Raw genomic sequence first — 23,559 nt, 5'->3', positions numbered from 1 at the left:
CTACCTGTATTATGTTGATAAAACATCTTAAGAAAATTGTGTAGGCTGTGTAATAAATCTTGTATATGCATACATCCTTCTTAAAATACATCAAAACAATTTAATTTCATTGAACTTGTGCTTTGAGTTTGAGCTTTTTGCATGCAAATGCAAACATAGAGGCAGCTTTTTGCATCCCTCCTATGAGAGCGTGTCCAAAAGGCCAAATTTCTAAGAGAATTCAGCCATCTAAAGCACTGAATAGAGTTTACTGAATGTCCAGCTTGACTCTGTGGACATCTGCTAAAGGATGAGGCATGGACGACAGACAACGTCTCCCCTTACACATGTCAGACATTAACACTTGACCCTCAATCTGCTACAGATGGATCTAGTTTCATTCACTCTGGTGTTTGTGTGCAACACAACCTGCTGTGAGTGTCCAGAGGAATACAGGCCTCAGATAACTACTACCTGAGCAGATTAACTTACCCTCCATTCACTGTGACACCGGATAGTGTTCACACATACAAAGTATGTGGCTGCATGCAGTTTGCATGAAAATCCTGCAATTGGTGTTAGAGCAATGCAATGAGTGTAATATATGTGCCAACATTAATTACATCTTTAAAGGTCCTATGACATGAAAATTTCACTTTCTGAGGTTTTTTAACATTATAATGAGTTCCCCTAGCCTGTATATGGTCCCCAAGTTTCTAGAAATTTTAATCGGTGCAAATCGATATTTTGCTATCTTTCTCTGCCTTTGAGAAAATGGAAGCTCAAACGGGCTGATCTGGAATCTCCGAGCGTCAACCTCCCGCTCTCTCTCGTGAGGCCAATAAGGAAGTGACTAAAACTGCAATTCATCGACTGGCCGCTTGAGGCTGGCTGCAAAAGGGAGTCAGTCCCATAGACTCCCCATGTTAAAATGCCCAACTTTACAGCAGGAAAAAACATGTTTACAGCCTGGTTCAAAAAATGATTTTGGTCTAAATAGCTAATTTTGCCCTTCATGACAACTGTGAGGGGGGTGAATTTTTTTAGAACTCATCCGTTTAAATTATATTAAGCCTTAAAGTTCTGCATAATTAAGGGCGTAGCCACTTGAGTGACAGGTGGATTGCGCTGCTGACACTGCCGTCGTGCTAGGTGGGTGTGGCTACAGCAACTAGCTCCCGCCTTTTTGCCCATTTTTGATTGTCCGGGAGAGTCGCGCGGTGACGCGCTGCCAAGATGGCGATGGCCCGCTCTACACACTTTAGGCTTCAAAAACACACTTCAGGAGTCTACGGGTGACGTCACGGACACTACGTCTATGTTTTTATACAGTCTATGGGAATCTCCTCTTTGTGACGTTGTAAAGAGAAATGTTACCTCCCCTTTCTCTGCTTTGCCCGCCCAAATATTTACATATAATTCAGTCGCAATGTCAGGACAGGCCTTACAAACAGACTTTTATGATATGGATTCAACAGCACCGGCACAAACAGTGAGTAACCCTGTTCATTAATGCCTGATCTGTGATCAGTGATTTCTGATGTGTAGCTAATTATTCAAGTTCACACAAGACTTTCTTTCTAAATCGTTTAATACTGTTTATGCATCAGTGAATCAAGCCAGTGACTAAACAATCAACTTCACGTTGTTTCTCTTAGTAGCATGAAACAAATCTGTTATTTAAATTGTGATTTAACTACAGAGAGCGATCAAAGAACGCTCCCTTTTTTTCGGAGCTCTCACACATCGCGAGTATATCTGCACACTTGCCTAAGCTGCCGTTACAATGAATGACGCTGTTATCCTGCAAAACGGAGCTCTTACTGTATTCATGTGTTTGCTGTTAGTTGTGGTGAAAGCATTTTGTGAGAGAAAACGTGTTGCAATAATGACGAGATCACTGCATTCACGCGATAAGCAGACTCTGTCTACTCAATGCTCATCACTGCAGCCTTTCATGTGATGGGACAAGATCGAAAAAATAATTATATAATCAACACTTCCACGATTTGTGAATCTCGACAGCTGTAGTATATATATATATATATATACATATATATATATATATATATATATATATATATATATATATATATATATATATATATATATATATATATATATATACATTTGAGAGGGGTCCACATGTAATACGCATTTCAAATGCAAAGATGTCAAGCCAATCACAACAGTTGTCGTTTACTCGGAGTCTCACAGCAGACACGCCCCTTCAAACAGAGCATTCAAGCCAGAGGGCAAATATCAGGATATAAAAAATGCTTTTTATTTCTAAATTTTAAATGTAAAAATCATACTAACAATATAAGTACACCTAAGGAAACATTAAAAAGCATTTAAAGAAAAGGAAATAATCCATGTCATGGGACCTTTAAAGTAGTTCTGCTCAACAGATGTATTAAAAGGTTCAAATCGTTTTTTTTTTGTTTTGTTTTTTGTTTTTATCTTTTGAAATGCATTTAATTCAAATAAGGTCCTTGATTCTTTCAGTCTAACCTTTAACATTGATATGAAAATGTCTATGTATTTGGTCTTGGCAACTGATGTAGCGCAAGTGTGGATGTGTTATTGCCAATAGATTTACAGATGTGTTGCTGAATAGACATACATAAATCCTATAGCATATCTAGACAGGTGGAGCTGGGGGAGGTGGAGGGTCTCAGAGGAACTCTAAACAATAAACAAGGCTATTGAAATGTTGAGAAAGCAATATTTAGGCTGCAGAGGCCAATCATTTTAATATATCCTGTTGTCAAAAATCCTGATTCTTCAAAAAATAAATGTATCACTAGAGACACTGACAAATGTAGTAATATTAAATCTTCTCTGTGGAGGGCCTTTATATTCAGTTAAACCAAGTCAATATAATCTGCACTGTAGGGTACACTTTAATTTTGTCTAATATGACTGGAAACTACATTTTGAGAAATTTGAGCATATGGACAACAGTCTTTTGATACACTTTATTTATAGTGCCTTAGCCTGACTAAATACGAATATATAAGTGATAGTGCAAATACAAGGTCATTATCTGCTGCGAATATGGCATCTGAATGTAACAAACTTTTCCACTTCAAATCCCAATGAACTCCCTGACCTGATTGCATACAAAAAGTTTCTGCTTAATCCCAGTTATAATTTTTGCTGATCCAGTATGGCTATATTTATTAGTTTTATACCCTTGTTGCCTTTAGAAACATCAGTCAAGAAAGAGATTCTCTCAGTGTGCGGGAGTTGGAAGAAAGATATGACCACTTTAGCTCGCAGGTTTGAAATTGAATCCCATGTTTTAAAAAGGGAATCCATTTAGCCATCATATTTCTGAGTGCTATTTCTCTGAAGCACTGCCAGAATTCCCATTCTTAGTCACTGTAGTATGTCTTATCCACAGAAGTACGCTTCAAGGTGACAATCATGGGCATTCCATCCAAAACAACCTGAAGGAAGTTATAAATTATTTACACAGTGTTATGAAAACCCACGAAACTCTGTGCTGCTGTAAGATTAACTAATTCAGAAACAATAAGAGCTCATACAGCAAATGGTTCAAATGAAGTGATATATCAACAAGAACATGGTTAATAGTCATTTTGCATGGCTATACTTTCAGGAAAAGAGATACAGTTGGCAACCTGCCATTTATTCACACTAATTTGAAAATGTTCTTTTGCATAATATTGCAATATTATATTAGTAAAAAACTAATACTACTTTTTATTATTATTATTATTATTATTAAATGAAATGGGAATCATCATACTGTGCATACATATATATGTGATTGCTTATATAATTTGACATTTTACTGGGTCTTGTTATTAAGATTTAGTCCTTTTGACAACTTTCCCATGTGGCACGTAACCACAAGCTCTGCTCCTTAAACCAAAAGCTGAAATTATATGTCTCTAGAGATCTAAACAAATTACATAAAACCCACAGCTTTACACATGACGTGCTGTAATCCTGCAGAGACAGGTACACATTAAATAAACATGATTCACGGTTTACTACTGGTGTACTCTGTGACAGAGATAAGTACTGCTACAGTTTCACTCAGGTTTTCCAACACAGGAAACTAACAAGTTAATGAATGATGCATAACATTGCATTTGCAAGGGTAAACATTTAGTTTGTGGTCTGATCCCAAAACTGGAACCCTACATGAACATCTGCAGTAGAAAATGCAGAAACAATCTAAGAGCATTTGTGAGGGTGAAGACCACTAACTTTGTTAGAGGCCCATCCCTCAGGAAGTAAATAGATGCCTAATAGGAACTAAAAAGTACTTATGTTAGCGTTTGGTTCAATGAAGCATGATTAACATGCTTGGTTGTACAGCCTTTGTTCTAAATCAGTTTAAGGTGGCTCAGTGGCTTTCAGCTGGGGGGGCTACCAAATTAGCTGACTGAGACACATTAGCAGTCCACAGCATGCTTGTAAATCTCTTTTCAGAAGAGGCCATGTTTGAGATTTCATCAAAATATGTGAAAGAAGAATCAAGTTAGAAAATGCAGCATCAATTAATAAACTAGTTTTTGTTACATTTTCTGAAATTAATTTTGAATGGTGCTCGTCTGTGCAAAATTCATCACTATGTTGCTGAATTGGATGGTTGCTACGATATTTACATAAGGCTATGCAGTTGCTTTGGTGTTCTTGGTATTACCCTGGGTGTTGCTAGGGTGTTTAAGGGGTGTTATTTACTGGTTCAAATAGTGATACAATGGCCCCTGACTATGGCTCAGGTTGTACTTAGAAAAGAATAGCATTCATAGATAGATACTTCCTAAAAAAATATATGTTCTAAGACATGTTTAGCTAACATTCCAATTAAATTATGAAAATGTTATTTCTGAATGTTCTCTGGGTATCATCAATTTGGCTGCACAGGTAATCTCAACTTTTTTTTTTATTGAGAATTTTATATAACCTAAAATGGGATTCTAAAAATGACGTTCTGTTAATGTTACTAGACATGGGAAAATGTTGAGAGAACCTTTCCAAAACAGCGAAAGTTCTGAGAATGTTCCCATGATTATGCACAAGATATGATCTATCATCATGTCCAGAGTAGGATTGGTCATGACATGGACACGCCAAAGTTTAATACTAAGTGTGAGGAGTGTTGCAGGATGAGAAATTACAGTGGGTATGGCGTCAGACCAAGGAGAGGCTTTTAAACTTATTCAATGAAAAACAAGCATAAATTGTCAAAAAAAAAAATGATCATGGGGATGAAAGTGTACAAAAGAACAAGGTATCTGATGTCCTTGTAATTACAAGAAATAGTGAAGGCAAGGAGTGTCAAAGGGATTCAGGCCAAGTATAAGGGGCAAGGTCCTGGCAGACGCAAAAGCTTCAGTCCGGGGTCCATGGGGTAGTGTCTTCTTTGTAGTGGTTGTGCTTCTCTGGAACTGTCAATTCCAGCCCAAAGGTGGATGCTGCACAGGATCATAGGTCTGGCAACTTGTGATTGTCTCCTCCTGGATCTAAGAGGACATCAGCATTCATGCATTTACCAGCAGGGGTGAGGCATTCTAACTCCCACACCAGGCCAGAACAGGGACAGAGACACACGGTTTTAGTTGACAGCCTCAACAAAATCGCAGGATAACTGAAAATATAAGACAATCATCCCCCACCCCCATTGTGGTTCAGAGACCATTTCTACTGATTCTCCATCCAAGTCTTTATGAATATCCAAGGGGAAACATCCTACGAACTTTCACAAAATTAGTGAAATGACATTCAGCCAAGTACAGTGACCCATACTCAGAATTTGTGCTCTGCATTTAACCCATCCAAAGTGCACACACACACACTGTGAACAAACACCAGGAGCAGTGGGCAGCCATTTATGCTGCAGCACCCGGGGAGCAGTTGGGAGTTCGGTGCCTTGCTCAAGGTCACCTAAGTCATGGTATTGCCAGCCTGAGATTTGAACCCACAACCCTAGGGTTAGAGGAGTCAAACTCTCTAACCACTAGGCCACAACTTCCCTTCCCTTCCCCTCCCGACGAATTAGCTGGTGCCCATCTGCACTGCGCGCATTCTCCACCACTGTGGTGGGCTGAGCAATGACAGACACAGTGGGTGTGGCATCAGTTCTCAGAGAGGCTTTTTAATTAACATAAAAAACCCAATATGAAGTAGCAAAAGTTGGTTTGGGAGTAGCCTAATCATTTGGTCCTGTCAATCATCATTATGAGGCTATATAAGCATCAGTCATTGTGCTGTCCCAGCAACCATTCTTCTTTGTAGCTACTCTGCTTCCCTGGAGCTGCTGCGTTTGAAAGGCACCCTGATGGTGATGACATGTGCTTCCTGCACTGGGCTACAGGTCCAGTGACTTAGCAGCATAGGGTAATCCTTCCCTGCTCCCCTCTTGGACCTACAAAGATACCACCATGCATGCATAAGGGGAAAGAGACCAGTCTCTCAAGGAGAGGCATGCTCAGGATTTAATGGTGACTGTGACAAGGTTTTATTCACTTCAGGTGTGCCTCATCACACCCCTCCTCTCTCACACATGCTCCCATTGGGAACCTGGCAAAGGGGGCAATCTAAGGAACAGGGTGGCCCTGATAATACAGGTACGGGTTCACAGGATTTGTTCTAACCCTAAGAATGAGAAATATAGCAACAGTGATGCTTGCCTTAGCAAACACCACCAATGAGGGTGCTGTGGGCCAGAGTAAAATTTAATGAGATGATAAAGCACAGCCACATAAATTAATCTCAAGGAGATGAGTGTTGATGACTAAGAAATTTCTCATTTCACTTCAGCTTCATCATGAGGTTCTTATTTCTTGACAAGACAGAACGTGTTGTTTAGCTCAGCATCAGTGGAGATACTGCACACTGCACAATGGGAGTGGAACCTAATTTGCAAACATTCTTATCTCTGCCTCACTGACCAGGAAAATAAAAGTCTGGCATTTTCATTTGAGCAGTATACCATCTCAACATTCATAGTCATCCATTATGATTTGTTTATCTAATGTGCTTAGAGATCTCACCGAATGGAACCAGGTATGCAGCAGGCTCACATTAAGTGAGTTTGTGTGTATGTGTGTGTTTGTAACCCACCCTGTGTAGTGACCACAGCTGGCTCTCACTCTCCTCTTCCGCTCCACTTCCTCCACTTCATCCATACAATACGGCCCACCTCAAATACCCTCCCGCACACACACACACACTCCGACCCCAGCTGCCCTGCAGAGAGAAGGCCGCAAGGCACAATGAATGACAGCTTGACCTGCTGTCTCCTCTGCATGCTTTCCTTGAAGCACCTTTACAGGCTGACCCATGAAATTTCATTTGAATGCTTCTCTCCCCCTCACGGCTCACCATTAATAACAATCCAAATGGAGGAAGGCTGGGTAACTGAGCAAGAGTGTTTGCATATGCCAATTTTACAAATAACAGAAGTAAAAGATTCATCAATTCATTAGTGCCCGCATATCAGTGTTTCCCGAACTGTTATTCACCACCACTGTTCTTTAAATGAAACTCATGAGTCAACAGACTGAATCAGTCTAGCAAATCCTTCACTGAATGAATCATTGAATCTCTCTGGCTGCTTGCTGAATTAACACCTGACTCATTTGAACGTGAACTGAAAGTGTTATCATTTCGATTATGTCTGCCTCAGAATAACTTAGATGTGTTTTGTCTCATTGTTCATATAAGAATGTGCAGTTGTAAGAAACACAATGTTTTAAGATTAATCAATGCAAGGTGAAATTAAAAGAAAATATAAACCCAAAAATGAATCACTAAAATATTAAAATGTTTTTAAAAAATTACTGATTTAGGGGGAAGTCTTCAGTAAGAGTATATGGAGTTGAAATGTAGGGCTCAAGTTTCATGATAAATATTTTTGTATTTCCTTAATATTAATATATCATTAATTCATTCATATTTCATATAATCTGACTGAATATGAATTTTGAGGGAAAAACTCTAAGCTGTCAGTAAGGGCGGTAACCTAAAAACAGATGCTATGTTGTGTACCATTAGGTATTATAGGTATAAATATGTACCTTTAAAATACTAAAAGGCACTGTTTAGAGGTAAGTAAGGTACAACAATGTACCTTTTGAAAAAATACTGTCCTAATGACAGTTTTAGTGAATAGTTTGCAACTTCTTTTCTGAGAGTGCATGTAAGTATTGCTCAATGTGTCAAACTTTGCAGTGAAAGATATTTAGCTGGCACAAACACTATATGCAATTATGTAAACTGTAATCAAGAAATTAAAGTGAACTGTGAAATTAAAACGTACTTTAAACATGGGAAACTGAACATTGAACATTTATAGTTAATGGGACAATTCACCGAAAAATGAAAATTCTACCATCATTTACTCATGTCATTCCAAACCTGTATGATTTTCTTTCTTCTTTCTCATAAAAATGAGAAAGAGTATTTCGAGAAATACCTTAGAAGCCAAAACTGTCTGGTTACCAGCGTTCTTCAAAAAACTTTTGTATTCTGCAGAAGAAAGAAAGCCATACAAGTATGGAATTACAAGAGGATAGAATTCTCACTTTATGGTGAACTATCCCTACACATTTTATTAAAACCATTTCTGTCTCTTACTATATTCATATTTACATAATAGCCATACTTCTGCAGCACCGACAATTACCTTTGAAAAACAGCTGAGGTGAACACTTCGGTTATGTCACCAAGCAAATTTACTACAATCTAATCGTATTGCATAAAGGTGAAGCACAAAGGCCTCCAACATCACAGAGTGAATGCATGTGCCCTCAGGCTTATGTTTCAGGGAGAAAACCACAGGCACTTGAAGCTGTGGGAACACACAACTGGTTGAACGGTATGTGCTCAAGTGCATGCTGGCGCACAGGTGTTTGTACACAACTCATGACACGTCTCTACCCTCATGAACCATGGGACAGATCAACAATATGTTTCGCAATTGCCCTCAACAAATACAAAGGTAACTAGCCAGATGAGGCCTGTGTGCCAGTTCCTCTGCGACATGAGGGCTTGATGGTTTTATCGTTAACTGCACTCCTCCCTGCTGCAGTTTAACAGCACTTGTCTTCAGAACACTCACACTGTACTGCCAATGATTCCCTCACAGACATTAACGAGGAATCAACAGCCTGTACCATCTTCTGTTTGGGCCATACATGCTACAAATTCCTGTACTGGTTGAGTATTTTTGTGAAACCCTTTTTTGGAAACCCTGGTGAAAAAAAAAAAAAGGAAGTACACCGTAGCATGCTTTTAAAAAGAGGACATATGGAAATAATATACTTTAAAAGATTATGCATAAGTGCAAAATAAGACACTTAAATGCATGTTATTTACAATTCAAGGAAAATGTATTATAGTTTGAATTTACAGTAAATGCATTTATACAAAATGCAATTTTTTTCCATCTTTATATATCATTTCTGTTGTTATTGACATTATTGATCTAAAATGTACTTTAAAGTAGTTTATCTGACTCTGACCCTGCCTAAAACTGAACCCTGTGGGTCCTGCCTGTTTCTGGGGTCTTTTGTGTCCTGGGATGCCCGAGATGTGAGCACGTGAGAGGAGGTTATCTGGGTGTGTTATGTAAATGTCCTGCTTTCACAATGGCTGGCGCTCTGTGAAAACCTGTGTAAAATATGTAGCTCACCTCCCCGATTGTGCTCTGCCTGCTTCTCCCCTGGGACGGAGAATTGCGTAATGATTTATGCCACCAGCAACTCGCCTCCCCAGTTCACACAACACACAATTATTTAACAACGCACGTTTCTTTTCTTTACATTGTAGTCTGAACAATATTTTGAGTTTTGTAATTATACAAGCAGCGAAACATCTGTTTTTCTGCACACAGATGTCCTCTATTAAACATCAGGGGGAAAAAAGAGTTACATTTACATGATGTGTCAGGTGCAGATGTAATTGTTTTATAACAACTAATCCTCCTATTAAAATCCACCCTAAGCTCATAAACACAGATCTGACATTTTTCACTAAACACAAACAACTAATGAGCAGTATTTTCTTTCTACAACTGCTGGGAAAGTGTGATTTATCGTGGAATGTTGCGATTTGTGTTGTATGAATATATGTTGTTAACACTCACAAATCAATAATAATAACAAAAAGTAGGACCGTTATTATTATGACAATTAAGCCCATTTCTCTCAACATTAGAGTAAAAACAATTATAAAAGTATCTATTATGATTATTTAAATCAGCATATAATAAAAACTGCATTAAAACAGCATTATACTATATATTCTATTATAGTTTTGTTCATGAATTGCTTAGTGTTTTGTGAGTTGATGTGTTTCAAAATCAATAAATGAAGCATTCTTTAGTATTTCAGTTTATAAGACAACACTGTGCTATGACAGATTCTCAAGTTACACAAATTTTACATTTGTACATTTCTAAATACATGGATTCTCTATTTAAAGAAAAATAATAATAATAGTTTTTACACATACATAATTATACTGCACCTTTCTTGAGCTCAAGCAATGCCATAATGCAACTTAAAGCTGAAGTGTGTTTCTTTTATGTTAAAACACTTTCTCCTTTAAGGAAGTATATAATACAGAAATTAATATTCCTAATCATATCAAAAAAACTATTGTTTGGCTTGCCACCAGAAGTGCATAATTTAATATCAATTCTGCCATCAGCAAAGTCGTAAACAGCATGTGACAAAGCACTCTGGAGCTCCATGAAAATATCACAACAGTGCAGATTGGTAGCAGACAGGGAAATTTTATTTTATGTTTATTTCATGCTTTTGCACTGCCAAAACATCTATTAAAATATCATTAAATATTTGCAACACTGAAATCAGTGTGAAAACTTTTCGATTATTTAAAAACATTCTGTTTGGTGATGCACAGAAATCACACACCAGCTTTAAATAGCTCATCATAATGCATAAACCATACTGTAATGTAAAACTGATCTGCACTTCATAATGTTGGAAATGATGCCTCGTGTAGAAAAATCCAACCCCCTATAGATTTAGATTCTGAATGTTTTTTTTTCAAAATAACAGTGCTGTGATCACAAATACATGTATGAAGTTAACACTGATTATTGGAAGCTTATTTCTGCAACAGAACAAAAATATTAAAAAGATGACAGTGAGTTTTTATCTCACAATTTTTACTTTTTCTCACAATCTCTGCAATTCTGACTTCGTCTTCAGAATTTTTTCATTCAGAATTGTTTACATCAAGAAATTCAGATTTTTTTATATATGATTCTGAATTTACATCTCATCAGACATCAGACTTTTTTCTCTGCATTTTCATCTCACAATTAATGAAGTTTTCTCGAAATTCTGAGTTTACATCAATAAATGTTGACTTTTGACTCTCCTGAGAATTCTTTTCAGTAGAATTTTTTTTCAGTGGTTTTTTTTTTCGGCTTCCATACTTTGCCATTTTTGTTATTTTTATTCAATGGCAGAAAAAAAGATACCATATATTCTTATAGACATCTACATGACAAAAAAAAATCAAAAACTAAGACTAAGAATGCTTGGTAAGTGCATAGTTATGTTCTTAATGTGTTTTGATCATGTAATTTCATTTTGATTTGCAGTAAAGGTCTTTTTTTTTACTTTGCAAGCACTCATGTTTGCCTCCGCTTTATGTTTGTTTACTGTATGCAAATGTAAAATGTGTTAAATTAAGACATGCATTGTTCATTTGAACTATCCAGCAAGGGATAATATGAGGAGTAGGTTGTTGTTGTTGTTTGGTGTTTTTTTTACACCAAAGATTCGCAGATGGGTGTGATATCTGAGTCTTGACTGTGCATTGAGCTGAGTCCTGTATCTGAGTCGTCATCATTCACGTCACATGTTTTTGAAAGCCCTCTTGCCTGCTCCACCCACACACTGTCCCCCTGGAGCGGCATCAATCTGTCTGTTTCTTTTGTGTTTTCCTCTTTCAGCTCCTCCTCAAAATCCAAAGAGTTGACTTTCTCCATTAAATCCCTCAGTTCTTTCTCTTTCGCCCCCCATATCTCCTGGGTCAAGTCCAAATCATTCCTTATGGCCTCCAAATCGGTGTTCAGCCGCAGACCGATGTACAAACTGGTGTCAAGCTGGGTTCTGATCCTCTCTTCTTCCAGAAGCAAGTCATTGTCAGAAGACACATCCCCGGCTGAAGGCCCATCGTCTTTTTCTCGAGTTGTGACTCTTAGAGACGTCTCTTCAGAAGCGGGTTCAGACTCTTTATTTGCGAGCTCCTCGTGTCTTCTTTTCATCCACCTCTGGTTGAGTTCCTCTTGAATCTCAGTCGTAATGCTCTCCATGAGGGCCTCGTGGTTCGCCAGCTCTTCCTCCAGTTTGATGACCTCCTCGCATCTCTGAGCATATTCCTCAAACTGGGCGAGAGCTGCTTCTGGGCTCGTTTTGTCCCCCTCGCTAAAGTTATCTGGGTTGGCGTCCACTAAATACGTATCCTGGACGTAGTTGATCCCATGCATCTTCATTCTATCAAAATGAACTTTGGCCTCATACTTTTCAATGTCCCTGTCGAGCTCTTTTATCCTCTCAATCTGTTGGCGGATGGTGTGATCTTGAGAAACGACCAGGTGCACAAGGGTCTCCATCTTCTCCATGGATGAGGAGTCTTTAGACGCAGCCTGCGCCCGTTTCTTGTTGATTTTATCCAACTTTCTGAACGCTTTCCTGACTATCCGTCTCTGTTTGTCCTGTGACAGAGCCATGGTCACTCTGGCGGTCCCCTTGTAGACGCACGGGCTCTCCTTGCTGAGAACGACGCGCGCCTCTGCGCTCCGAGGCCCGTTGCTGGGTAAAGACGCCTCGTTTTTCACCAACACGAACTGGACGTTTTCTTGTTCCTCTCCCCACGCGCTCCACAGTCGCAGTATTTTGGTTTTGTTCGGTAAAATCCGTTCAAATCCTCTCCATTTCTCCACGATGCAGTAGGACTGAGGAGAGCCCGAGAGGGACACGCGCTTCTCCAGGTTCTGCTCGTCCAGTAAAACCCGGATCACATCCGCGCAGCTCGTGCGCTTCGACAAACCCGACACGAGCTTCTCTTCGCGACAAACCCACACTGAAATTTTATTCTCCTCTGCCTCCATCTTTCAGACTGATCCCAGGAAGTCTGTAAAAGTTTCTTGTTGCAGGGGATTATTCAGGTGACTTGACAAATATGATAAAAAAAAAGGTCAAAATGTTATGGGTTAATCCTCAGTAATAAAGAAAAATCAGAATCGGCCCGTTTGGGAATTGAAGAGTTCGTCATTGTACAGTGTTGGCAGGTTTGGTGTGTGTGCCTCGGTGTGTGTGAGTGTGTGAATGAGTGCAGACGGGACAGCGCTGCTGCTGTGAGAACGCTACACTCATCACGTGACTCACAGCGCTTATGTGATACCTGTTGTGTGCACTTCTATTTAGAATCAATTATTAAATTTAATTTTCAAATAAAATCTATTTAAAGTGTTAAGTATAAACAGAAAAACATTGTTAATGTTGTTTTATTTGTCTGCTAAAGAAAGAAAGAAAGAAAGAAAGAAAGAATTTATATTTAAAATATTTAATAATGATAATCATCATCATCCATCCAGGAAAAACAAGATGGAGGACCTGATAAGGTTTTGGTTGCCTACACAAAAAAAAAAAAAAAAAAAAAAAATTGACGATGATAATGATAATTAATGACACTGAATTCATGACACAGAAAATCATATTAATTACATTCATAATATTGCCATTAAGGGTTTAATTTAGTGCTGTCAAACGATTAAGCGCGATTAATCGCATCCAAAATAAAAGTTTTTGTTTACACAATATATGTGTGTGTGCCTTGTATATTTATTATGTATATATAAAGACACACACATACAGTATATATTTAGAAAATATAATACATCTATTTAAATTTGTATATTTATAATCATATAATTGATTTTATATATAAATATATTTCATATATGAAAATAAAACATTTTTCTTAAATAAATATATGCATGTGTATGTATATATACATACATAAATATAGCCTACACATATATTGTGTAAACAAAAACTTTTATTTTGGATGTGATTAATTGCGATTAATCGTTTGACAGCACTAGTTTGATTTGAATTGTATTTAAATGGAAACAAAACAATTAAAAAGGAACAAAACAAATGCCATGATAAGTTTTTACACAAACTTTCTTATGACATATTTTGTTTGTTTGTTTATTTATAATGCTTCAAAAATGTACAAACAAACAAAGTATACAGTTAAATCACTAATGACAAATCCTCTTCCTCTGGTTGAGCACACATATATTTATATATATATGGTGACTATGGTCACCGTGATTTTGCCAAGTAAGACATGTTCCTGGATCAACATTATTTAACCAAAAATATAGACTTAACACAATCTCTACCCCTAAACCTAACCTTACCGATAATTTATTCCTAAAATCAGAGGGAAATGATAACTGATTAACAAGGGCTTAGAACCTAAAACTGATTTTAAGCCTAAAACAGATATTTCCTGAAAATCAACAAGGATGTTGATCCAGGAACATGTTGTACCACGCTCACCATATATATATATATATATATATATATATATATATATATATATATATATATAAAATAGAAAGGAAAACAAATTAATGAATAAAATATAAATAATTAGATAAATAAAAATACTTTATCTGGATATAATCCTAGATTTTTATATATATGTTGCAATGACCATTATTGTCTTGAAATAAACAATGTGGATGTAACATTTCACAAAAGAAAAACTTCTCAGGCTACTTATGATACTCTAGAGATGTGTTATGAACAGTCTGACACCATTCAGTTATTTTTCAGCAAAAGTGGAAAACGGGATGCTTACAGAGACTAAATCAGTAGTATTTGTTGCTCATATGATATCAGTATGTCAGCCCCCATAGGGCACCCTTCCATGTACAATAAATCATCTTTTATCAGGCAACTGATATGACTAGAATCATCTCACATGAGTGGATATGATTGAAAGCATGTTTTCAAAAGCACTATTCACCTTTAACCTGAGTGCATATTTAACCTGTTGTTTCCAAGACTATAGGAAAGTAGCCTCTCCCAACCCTACCCTCTGAACAGAGTCCACTGCTTGACACACCTTGTGATGGACACACTGTGATTGAAGGAATTTTAATAATATCGTTTTGTGTTGTTTTAGTTTTTAAAGACCAAATAAGGGTAGATTTACTTCTTCAAGCTTAGGGTAGTTTAAAGTTGCGTCATAGGAGTATTGCATGTTATTAAGAAATTGTGCATCACAAATCAAACACTTATGCCTATCTTCACTAATTATTAATCTTAAGAGTTTATGTGCTATTTTATGGTAAAATACATTTTAATTGCATGGTTAAAACAGATCCAATTTAGGTTTCAATCAAGTCACTAAATCAAAGCAATATGCAATTATATAGTCCATCTCTCTCTATTAAAGTAATTGAATTTTCTGTTTTGCTTTTTAACTTAAACTTTTTTTATTGAATAATAAAAAGCTTTAATTTAGAAATTCATGGTTCGCCACTTTTTTGAGAATAATCCTGCAGTGACCCCTGCTGTTCACCTTCATTGATGGAATATTCACAAATAGTAGCGGAACAACCCCGCCCCCTAGTGTTCAGTACTAGTACTGTACGAGAGGTTCGACATTGCAAATGAAAAATTAAAATGTACCTCAGTTACCACTTGTTTACCAGTGTTGCCTCCACAACAGTGGTGCCCACCCTGTTCCTGGAGATGTACATTACCTACCTGTAGAGTTCAGTTCCAACCCTGCCTTAGCACACCTACCTGCCTGCAATTATCAAGTGCTCCTGAAAATCTTAAACTGGTTAAAGCTTTAGCTGGTTACACAATGTTTGATCAGTGTTGGAGCTGAACTTTGAAGCAAGGTAGATCTCCCGGAACAGGGTTGGGCACCACTGCTCTACGGTGAATGGGTGCCGTCAAAATGAGAGAGTTCAAAATCTAACAATAGAACAGTTTTGGTGCTTCTAAACTGTGCTTAATATGTGCATATTTCTCATCCGTTATATATATATATTTAGTCATAAGCAACAGTTTGAAATGTAAAAATGTCTTAAGGATAAATTTATTACAAACATGCAGCTTTTCACTTAACAAGACATTAATTGATGGACTGGATTGGTGTGGATTACTTGTGGATTATTGTGATGTTTTTATCAGCTGTTTGAACTCTCATTCTGACGGCACCCATTCACTGCAGAGGATCCACTGGTGAGCTAGTGATGTAAAACATGTTATGTACGTTTTTTTCCAAATCTTTCCTAATGAAGAAATAATCATACAATTTTAAACTTTAGCAGACGAAAGTATGCATTAAATGGTACATTATGCTAAGTATTGCATACGTAATGTACAGTTCAGAATTAAATAACTGTACTAGATAAAGTGGTAATTGTGTTACTTCCAATAAACATGCACTAAAATGTGTGCCATAAATGCTTATAAATAAATACAAAAAACACAACATTTTAACTTTCAAAGTCTTTTCCTATAAGTGTCTACAGATGGCGCTGCAGGCTTGAAATTTTTTTATTTTTTTCCCCATCATTTTGGTGCTCTCAAGAGGAAAGTCAGTCGGGGTCATACAGGTTTGAAATAAATGAACTCTCTTTTTCAAAGAAGCATGAAGAAAACAATACATGACCAGACAAGCTGTTTTAATTACTTATTTTATTCAATATTGTATACATACAAAGTATCTAGAAAGCTACAAAATATCTACCACTTTATCAAGAAGGCATCAAAATGTTACGGAGCAAAGACAAGACCAAATGCGATAAAGAACACACACATAATAGTTTTTTTCTTTTCTTTCAGCCTTGCTCCAATGTTTTTTTTTCCATCATCAGGGATATTAAAAGATATCACACCTTTGTACCAAGAAAAGCCAGAATATATAATTTTATACAAAGCACCTTTTTACAAAAAAAAAAAAAAAAAAAAAAATCTCTGCACACAAACCCAATATCTTTTTTATGATACTATCTGAACTAGAGAAAAGTTCTTTTTAAAGCCAACATCTTAAATGGTAATGAACATATGAGGTACCAGTACCTACACATAGACAAAATACAAACATATATATATATAAAAAAAAAAAAAACAGAAGCTAAACTGCTGACATACTGTAGTCCGGATTCCGCTCAAATCCTTGATTAGTGTCCGTTACTAACAAAACCATGTCTGTTTCATCATATTAACATTCATCATATTAAAGGCATTAGTTCTCAGATCCCTAGAGAAGTAAAGGGGACTGTTAAGGAGGAACTGATGTAGCAGATGCACCAGCAGCGCAGCAATAACAGCACCACCAACCAAACGGGCTCCGAATATACATACTGACATTGTCACAAAACCATCGCGCACATGTAGAACAATACGGGAAGATCTCCATATGAAACGTGAACACGAAGCAATCAACATCGTCTGCCATTTGGATATGGCGCGTACTTAACTCCACAGTTCACTTGAAGCGCTACAACATACACAGCTGGAAATCTAACTTCGTCTCTCACGCTTTGAGGGCTCGATCCACTTTAATGAACAGCATGAATAAGTGGAGTGGAGATGATATGGTTTGGTGAAGCTTTGTCCGTGAAGGACTTACGTGTGACTCTGCGGTTAATATCACCGACTACATTTAAGGTCTGAGGAGCAACACAACATGGCGTCACTTGATATAGAGTTTCTATATTCAGAATAAGACATTGAAATGGCTTGAAAAAAAGGAAAAGCAAACACCATTCAGCAATCAATCTCCACAGTGCTGTGAGGTTTTCCGCTTTTACAATTCGATTAGCCAATGCACTAGAAAAGTAGCTAAAGCTCTGTCGAATAAATCTCTCACAGAATGGAACCGAAGTTCATAGTTCGAAAAAAAAAAAAAAAAAAAAAAAAAAAAAAAAATATATATATATATATATATATATATATATATATATATATATATATATATATATATATATATATATATATATATATATATATATATATATATATTTAAATGACAGCTTGCCACATCCACCAAATCAAATGCTGATAGAAGTTTGTTATTAATATTACATAACTTTATTTCAGAACATATCCACTCACTAGCCCATGTTGATTTTTCTATAAAATTCTTATGAAGGCAATGTGGTGAATATTTGACCTACATCCACTTTTTTTTTGGTTTTTGACAATTTTAAGAACGCAAAAAAACATCAGTCTTTTCTAAGCTGGAAAAATCGTAACCAAAGGCACTTTCATGCTACAGTGCAGGAAATAAAGAGGAGCTCGATGCATCTCCTTCAATTTTTTGGTCTTTTCGGATAAGAAAGGCAAGATCTGTATGTCTAAATATGTCTTCCGTCTCTGAGAGTGAAAGGTCAACCGAATGGCCAGTGCTCTTTTATAAAGATGACTCGTAGGATCTTAAGGTGCGGTCACATTTGCGAAACTGTGGCAAAATTTTGTGGGCTAAAAGTCCACTGGTTATTATCAACAACGTAGCTATGTGTAAGCACAGCTTACACAGAAGTCACTTTCAAACCAAGCATCTCTCAGTGGGTCAGTGCCACCAACTCACTTTAAACAACTTAAAAATGAGTAAAAGTTCTGCCTTTACACAAAACTCCCAATCACACAAATTCCTATTGGAATGACTGATTTCATCTGCACTGATTTCTCCACCTAGCATCAGTAAATATGACCGCACCTTTAGCGTTAGGTTATTTTTTTCCCGAAAAACGACTGCGCTCATCCAAGCTCGCTTCATACACTAAGGCACTGTGCTTGTATATTGTTACACTTTGGAAGGTTAGTACTGTATAATTCCTACAACGTGACAATAACAAGCAAGTCTTCCAGCTTAGAAAAGAGGTCACAGCTTTAGTGGCATCTTTTGGAGTTCACACAACCATTATTAAGGCTTGTAGTCATAGAAATCGATTAGGCCACAGAGACGAGGGCTGTGTGGGGAGGTCAAAGGCAGCGAGGAACTCTGGGACAGATTTTTACAGAGGATAAAGGAGTGCTCTGTGACATACAGGTGTACAGCACATTCAGGGATGGGCTTCATGAAAAGTGGGTCTTTCCCAGCGGCAAAAACACGCTAATTCTTGTCCGACAAGTGGATCCAAATGCTTGGGTCAATCTGATGGATAATCCATCAAGCCCTGGTAGTTAATGCAGTGCTTCATTTCTAGAGTTATCTTTTACACAAGCAGGAGGAGTTTAGCTGTACAGTCAACAGTAAGGGGTCGATTCTCTGCGTTTTCTTATTGCAGGTTATGAAACATGACAACAGACACAGGTTGGTATAAACATCTCGTATCACAGTGCAGTAATTCCTCAACGAAAAATAAGAAAGTAGTGTACAAAGTAATTCTTTTCAAGGGCTGGGCTTTAGAATTCCCTGAATTCTCGAAATGTTCAGAATGCAGGAACGCTTTGTTTTCCGATGGCCACAAGAATCTTTTTAAAAACACCTACAGTAGCTTTCATTTTAATAAATCTATGTTACAGAATGAAATTTCTTTTTCTTTCGGAAAAATACCTACACATGTGAGAATGTATATACATCTGTACACCTACATCATACTCACACACAAATCTGTGTGCCTGGACCACAAAACCAGTCATAAGTGTCAATTTTATATTAAAGTGAGAGTTATACATAATCTGAAATCTGAATAGATAAGGTTTCCATTGATGTATGGTTTGATAGGATAGGACAGGAGATACAACTATTTGAAAATGTGGAATCTAAGGGTGCAAAAAAAAAAAAAATTCAGAAAATTGCCTTTAAAATTGTCCAAATGAAGTTCTTAGCAATGCATATTACTAATAAGAATTAAGTTTTGATATATTTACAGTAGGATATTTACAAAATATCTTCATGGAACATGATCTTTACTTAATATCCTAATGATTTTTGGCATAAAAGAAAAATCTATAATTTTGACCCATACAATGTATTGTTGGCTAATGCTATAAATATACCTGTGCTACTTATGACCAGATTTGTGCTCCAGGGTCACATTTATGGCTGCACCCATTCGCTTTCAGATGTGTATGCTTTCTAGATAAAAAAATCAGAATGAGGTCGTTTTTAGATTCCAACTCAACCTAACCTTTAAGTTGAATGATACTGTCACTTTATATGTATAGTCTATGAATTAATGTTAATTCAGGATTCTTTGACATTCTTTCCCATATTAAAACATAATACAACTGTACCGTGATTCACAGCTGCAGTTAAATGTCAAGCACATATTAATAACGAAGAAAAAAATATATATATTCATATAATAATTATACGCATCACCCAAATGTGACGTGAGTGAGTGCTGAGCTAGAGGCACTGCCACTGTACTGAGGTCCAGAGTCTGTGTGAAAGAGCTGCTTCATTCCTTCACTAGTCTGTAGATATGATGCTGGGCTCCGTGCTCGCTGTTTGACACTTCAAACACACAGGCCATGCACAGCAGGGTCTCCTGTGTGTCTCTGTTTGTTACCACCTGAAACACACACACACACAGAGAGAGAGAGATCATATCCAGAATCCAGGTCATATTGTCACTAAACGTTTAGAAAAATTAAGTCTACCATCCCTCAATTGCAAAAAAACATAATTCATAGTGATACCACACTGCAGCTCAACAGATTTATTTATTTTGTATTTATTTATAATGTTACAAAATGTGTTTTGTAACATTAGTTATATATATATACACATACATTATATATATATATATATATATATACACACATATACACGGCGGGTGACGTAGCGACCAGGAAGCTATAAAAGCAAGTGAGGTGGAACGAGCGTCAGCTTCTAGGAATGAAGCAAACTCTGGCAGGGATGCTGGAAGTATGGCCTTGAGACGCAGCGTCTCGTTCCCTTCGGGGAACCATGGTTACATAGGTAAGCTGGGACGTTCCCCTTCAGGAACTCGAGCTGCATCAGAAAACGCTATGGGAACGAAAATGCCCACGCTGCCAGAGTTGCAAGTCCCTGCCTAGTGTGTATACAAGGAGCACAGCTAAGGCAAGAGAAAGAAGAACCGTGAGTGGCTCGCAGATCTAAACCGTAAATTCTGATGAATGTAAGGGGCGTGGACCATCCAGCTGCATTGCAGATGTCCTGTATAGACACACCTGACAAGAAGGCCTTGGAGGCTGCCATACTTCAGTTCGAGTGAGCCTTGATTCCCAATGGTGAGGGAATATCAGAGGACTCAAGGTTTTAGGATAGCATCCTGATCAACCACTTAGCATAAGCTTCTTCTCGCCGGAGGCCTTAGCCTCAGTGCACTGCAGAGTAAACATGTAACCAGAGGGTGTCTGCCTACTGAATGGCCACCAAGAGGGGCGCGGTAGGCTGTAATGGCCGCCACGTAGACCCTCAGGGTGGAATGGGTCAACCCTGCAGAGAGAAGGGCCTGCAGTAACTCCAGAACTGTCCCAACTTGGCAAATAACTGGGTTGAGCTGGCAGTCTTTGCACCAAGAGGTGAAAGGTTTCCACCTCAAGGCGTACAGTTTCCTCATGGAGGGAGTTCTGGATTGGAGGATGATCTCAGCAACCTCGGTTGAGAGACCAGTAGCTACGAGATGTGGCCCCTCAGGGGCCACTCCCATAACTTCCATAGCTCCGGGCGGGGATGGAATATCATGTCCTCCGCCTGTGAGAGGAGACACCTCCTGACGGTAATCTCCCATGGAGCGCCGTCGAGGAGAGAAATCAGATCCGAGAAACATATTTGGCCTGCCCAGAACAGGGCTACTAATAGAAGACAGACCCCGTCCCGGTGTAATCTCAGCAGAACTCCTGGGAGCAGAGCGATCAGGGGAAAAGTGCACAGAGGAAGCCTCGGCCAAGTCTGCACCATGGCATCCAGCCCCAGTGGAGCTGAATGAGTCAGAGAAAACCAAAGGGGACAGTGCGATGTTATCTGAGTCGCAAACAGATCCACCTGACTAAATATTATCCATATCTGCTTCACCACCTCGGGGTGAAGCTTCCATTCCCCGGGCCTCGGCCCCTGCCTCAACAGGATGTCTGCTCTCATATTCAGATGCCCAGGAATGTAAACTGCTCTCAGCAAGAGGAGTTTGCCCTGGGACCACACAAAGTTTGTACAAACTGCGTGAGCACAGATCCCTTGGTGGTTGATATAAGAGACCACCGCTGTGTTGTCGGTGCACACCAACACATTGTGAGCTCTTAGGTCTGGAAGAAAGTAAAGTAGTGCTCGAAGCACGGCCAGCATCTTCAGGCAGTTGATATGCTATACCAGATGGCGGACACTCAACAGACCACGGGCAGGGAGGCCACTCATGACCGCACCCTAGCCGGTGAGGGACGCATCCATCGCTAGCATTATGCGACGACAAGGAGCTTCACGCACCGGGCCCTGAGACAAGAACCAAGATCTCCTCCACATGTCTAAGGCACGTAGGACTTCCGCGTGAACTTGAGCATGCAAAGTGGGTTTCCCCTCAGGGAGAACCTCTTGGTCTTGAGCCACCACTGTAGGAGTCTCATGTACAGCAGGCCAAGAGATATCACATTGGATGCAGCTATCATCAGACCCAGCAGTCTAGAACTGTTTGACAGTGAGTGACTGGCCTTCTCTTACTCTCATGACTGCGGTGAGGATTGACTTGATCCGAACAGGAGACATCTGTGCCTGCACCGTGGTCGAATCCCACACCATGCCCAGATAAGTGGTTCTCTGTAGTGGAGAAAGCACACCTTTCTTGGCATTAAGTCTTAACCCCAGGTCTTTTGCCCCCAAAAGCCAACTTCAGGAACTTCCTATGATGGGGAAGGATGGAGTATGCATCTTTCAAGATCGATCGTGACACCAGTCCTCAGACTTGATTGTCTGCTTTTAGTGCAAGCGTGGTGAACTTCAGTCCCTTGACTGAGCGGTTCAAAACACGCAGATCTAAAATAGGACAAAACCCTTTATTCTTCCTCGGAACGGTGAAGTACTGGCTGGTATGACCCGGACACCGCTACGCGAGGAGGGATCACCTCTATGGCCTCTGTCCTCAGAGGGTGTCTACTTCGGTTCCATTACCAGAGCCTGCTCGGGGCCCACCAGGGTGGAAAAAGCCCCATTGAATTGAGGCAGAGGAGAACCAAACTGGATTCAGTGGCCTCTCACTACAGTGTGCAGGACCCACTGAGACATGTTTGGCAGTAGTTTTCACGCTGCTAAATAGTCTACTAAGGGAACCAATCTCTCGAGACTGACCTCTGGTGTAATCAGAGCTGCTGGCTCAGTGCCCTGAAGTGGCGAACCAGCAGGGGAGAGCTGAACCAGCTGAGCCACAGCATCAGGACTCTCAGAGCTGAAGTCTCCCAATAAAAATGACGGGCAGGACCCAATGTAGCACACTTGGCAGGATGCAGGTTCAGAACCGCTCGAAGCCTTCGGCTTGGGAGCGCCACTCTGACTCTAGACTCTGCGGAGTACGAGAAGTGACACCCC

At 38.8% G+C, this 23,559-nt stretch overlaps 2 protein-coding genes across 7 annotated transcripts in view; both read right to left on the bottom strand.

The window, feature by feature from the left end:
* Positions 1 to 11,449: 11,449 nt before the first annotated feature.
* Positions 11,450 to 13,342, bottom strand: LOC132115254 (ras association domain-containing protein 10-like). Its single transcript, XM_059523635.1, has one exon. It carries the CDS (start codon positions 13,115 to 13,117, stop codon positions 11,771 to 11,773), a length of 1,347 nt encoding a protein of 448 aa, XP_059379618.1. The 5' UTR covers positions 13,118 to 13,342; the 3' UTR covers positions 11,450 to 11,770.
* Positions 13,343 to 18,057: 4,715 nt separating this feature from the next.
* The window catches only part of LOC132126601 (transcriptional enhancer factor TEF-1), a 76,812-nt gene continuing 71,310 nt past the window's right edge, over positions 18,058 to 23,559 (bottom strand). For all 6 annotated transcript variants that reach the window (XM_059537975.1, XM_059537983.1, XM_059537967.1 and 3 more), the window contains one exon: positions 18,058 to 20,572. In XM_059537975.1, the coding sequence (XP_059393958.1) occupies positions 20,459 to 20,572 (114 nt within the window). In that variant the 3' untranslated portion in view covers positions 18,058 to 20,458. The remainder of the gene's footprint in view (positions 20,573 to 23,559) is intronic.

The sequence above is a fragment of the Carassius carassius genome, chromosome 3 (assembly GCF_963082965.1).
Source record: "Carassius carassius chromosome 3, fCarCar2.1, whole genome shotgun sequence".
Taxonomy (NCBI): domain Eukaryota; kingdom Metazoa; phylum Chordata; class Actinopteri; order Cypriniformes; family Cyprinidae; genus Carassius; species Carassius carassius.
Note: the sequence above shows the minus strand (reverse complement) of the source record. Positions and strands in the feature narration are given on the sequence as shown.

Excerpts from the sequence above, each read along its gene's own strand:
- LOC132115254 (XM_059523635.1), bottom strand. The coding sequence starts at position 13,117 with ATGGAGGCAGAGGAGAATAAAATTTCAGTGTGGGTTTGTCGCGAAGAG.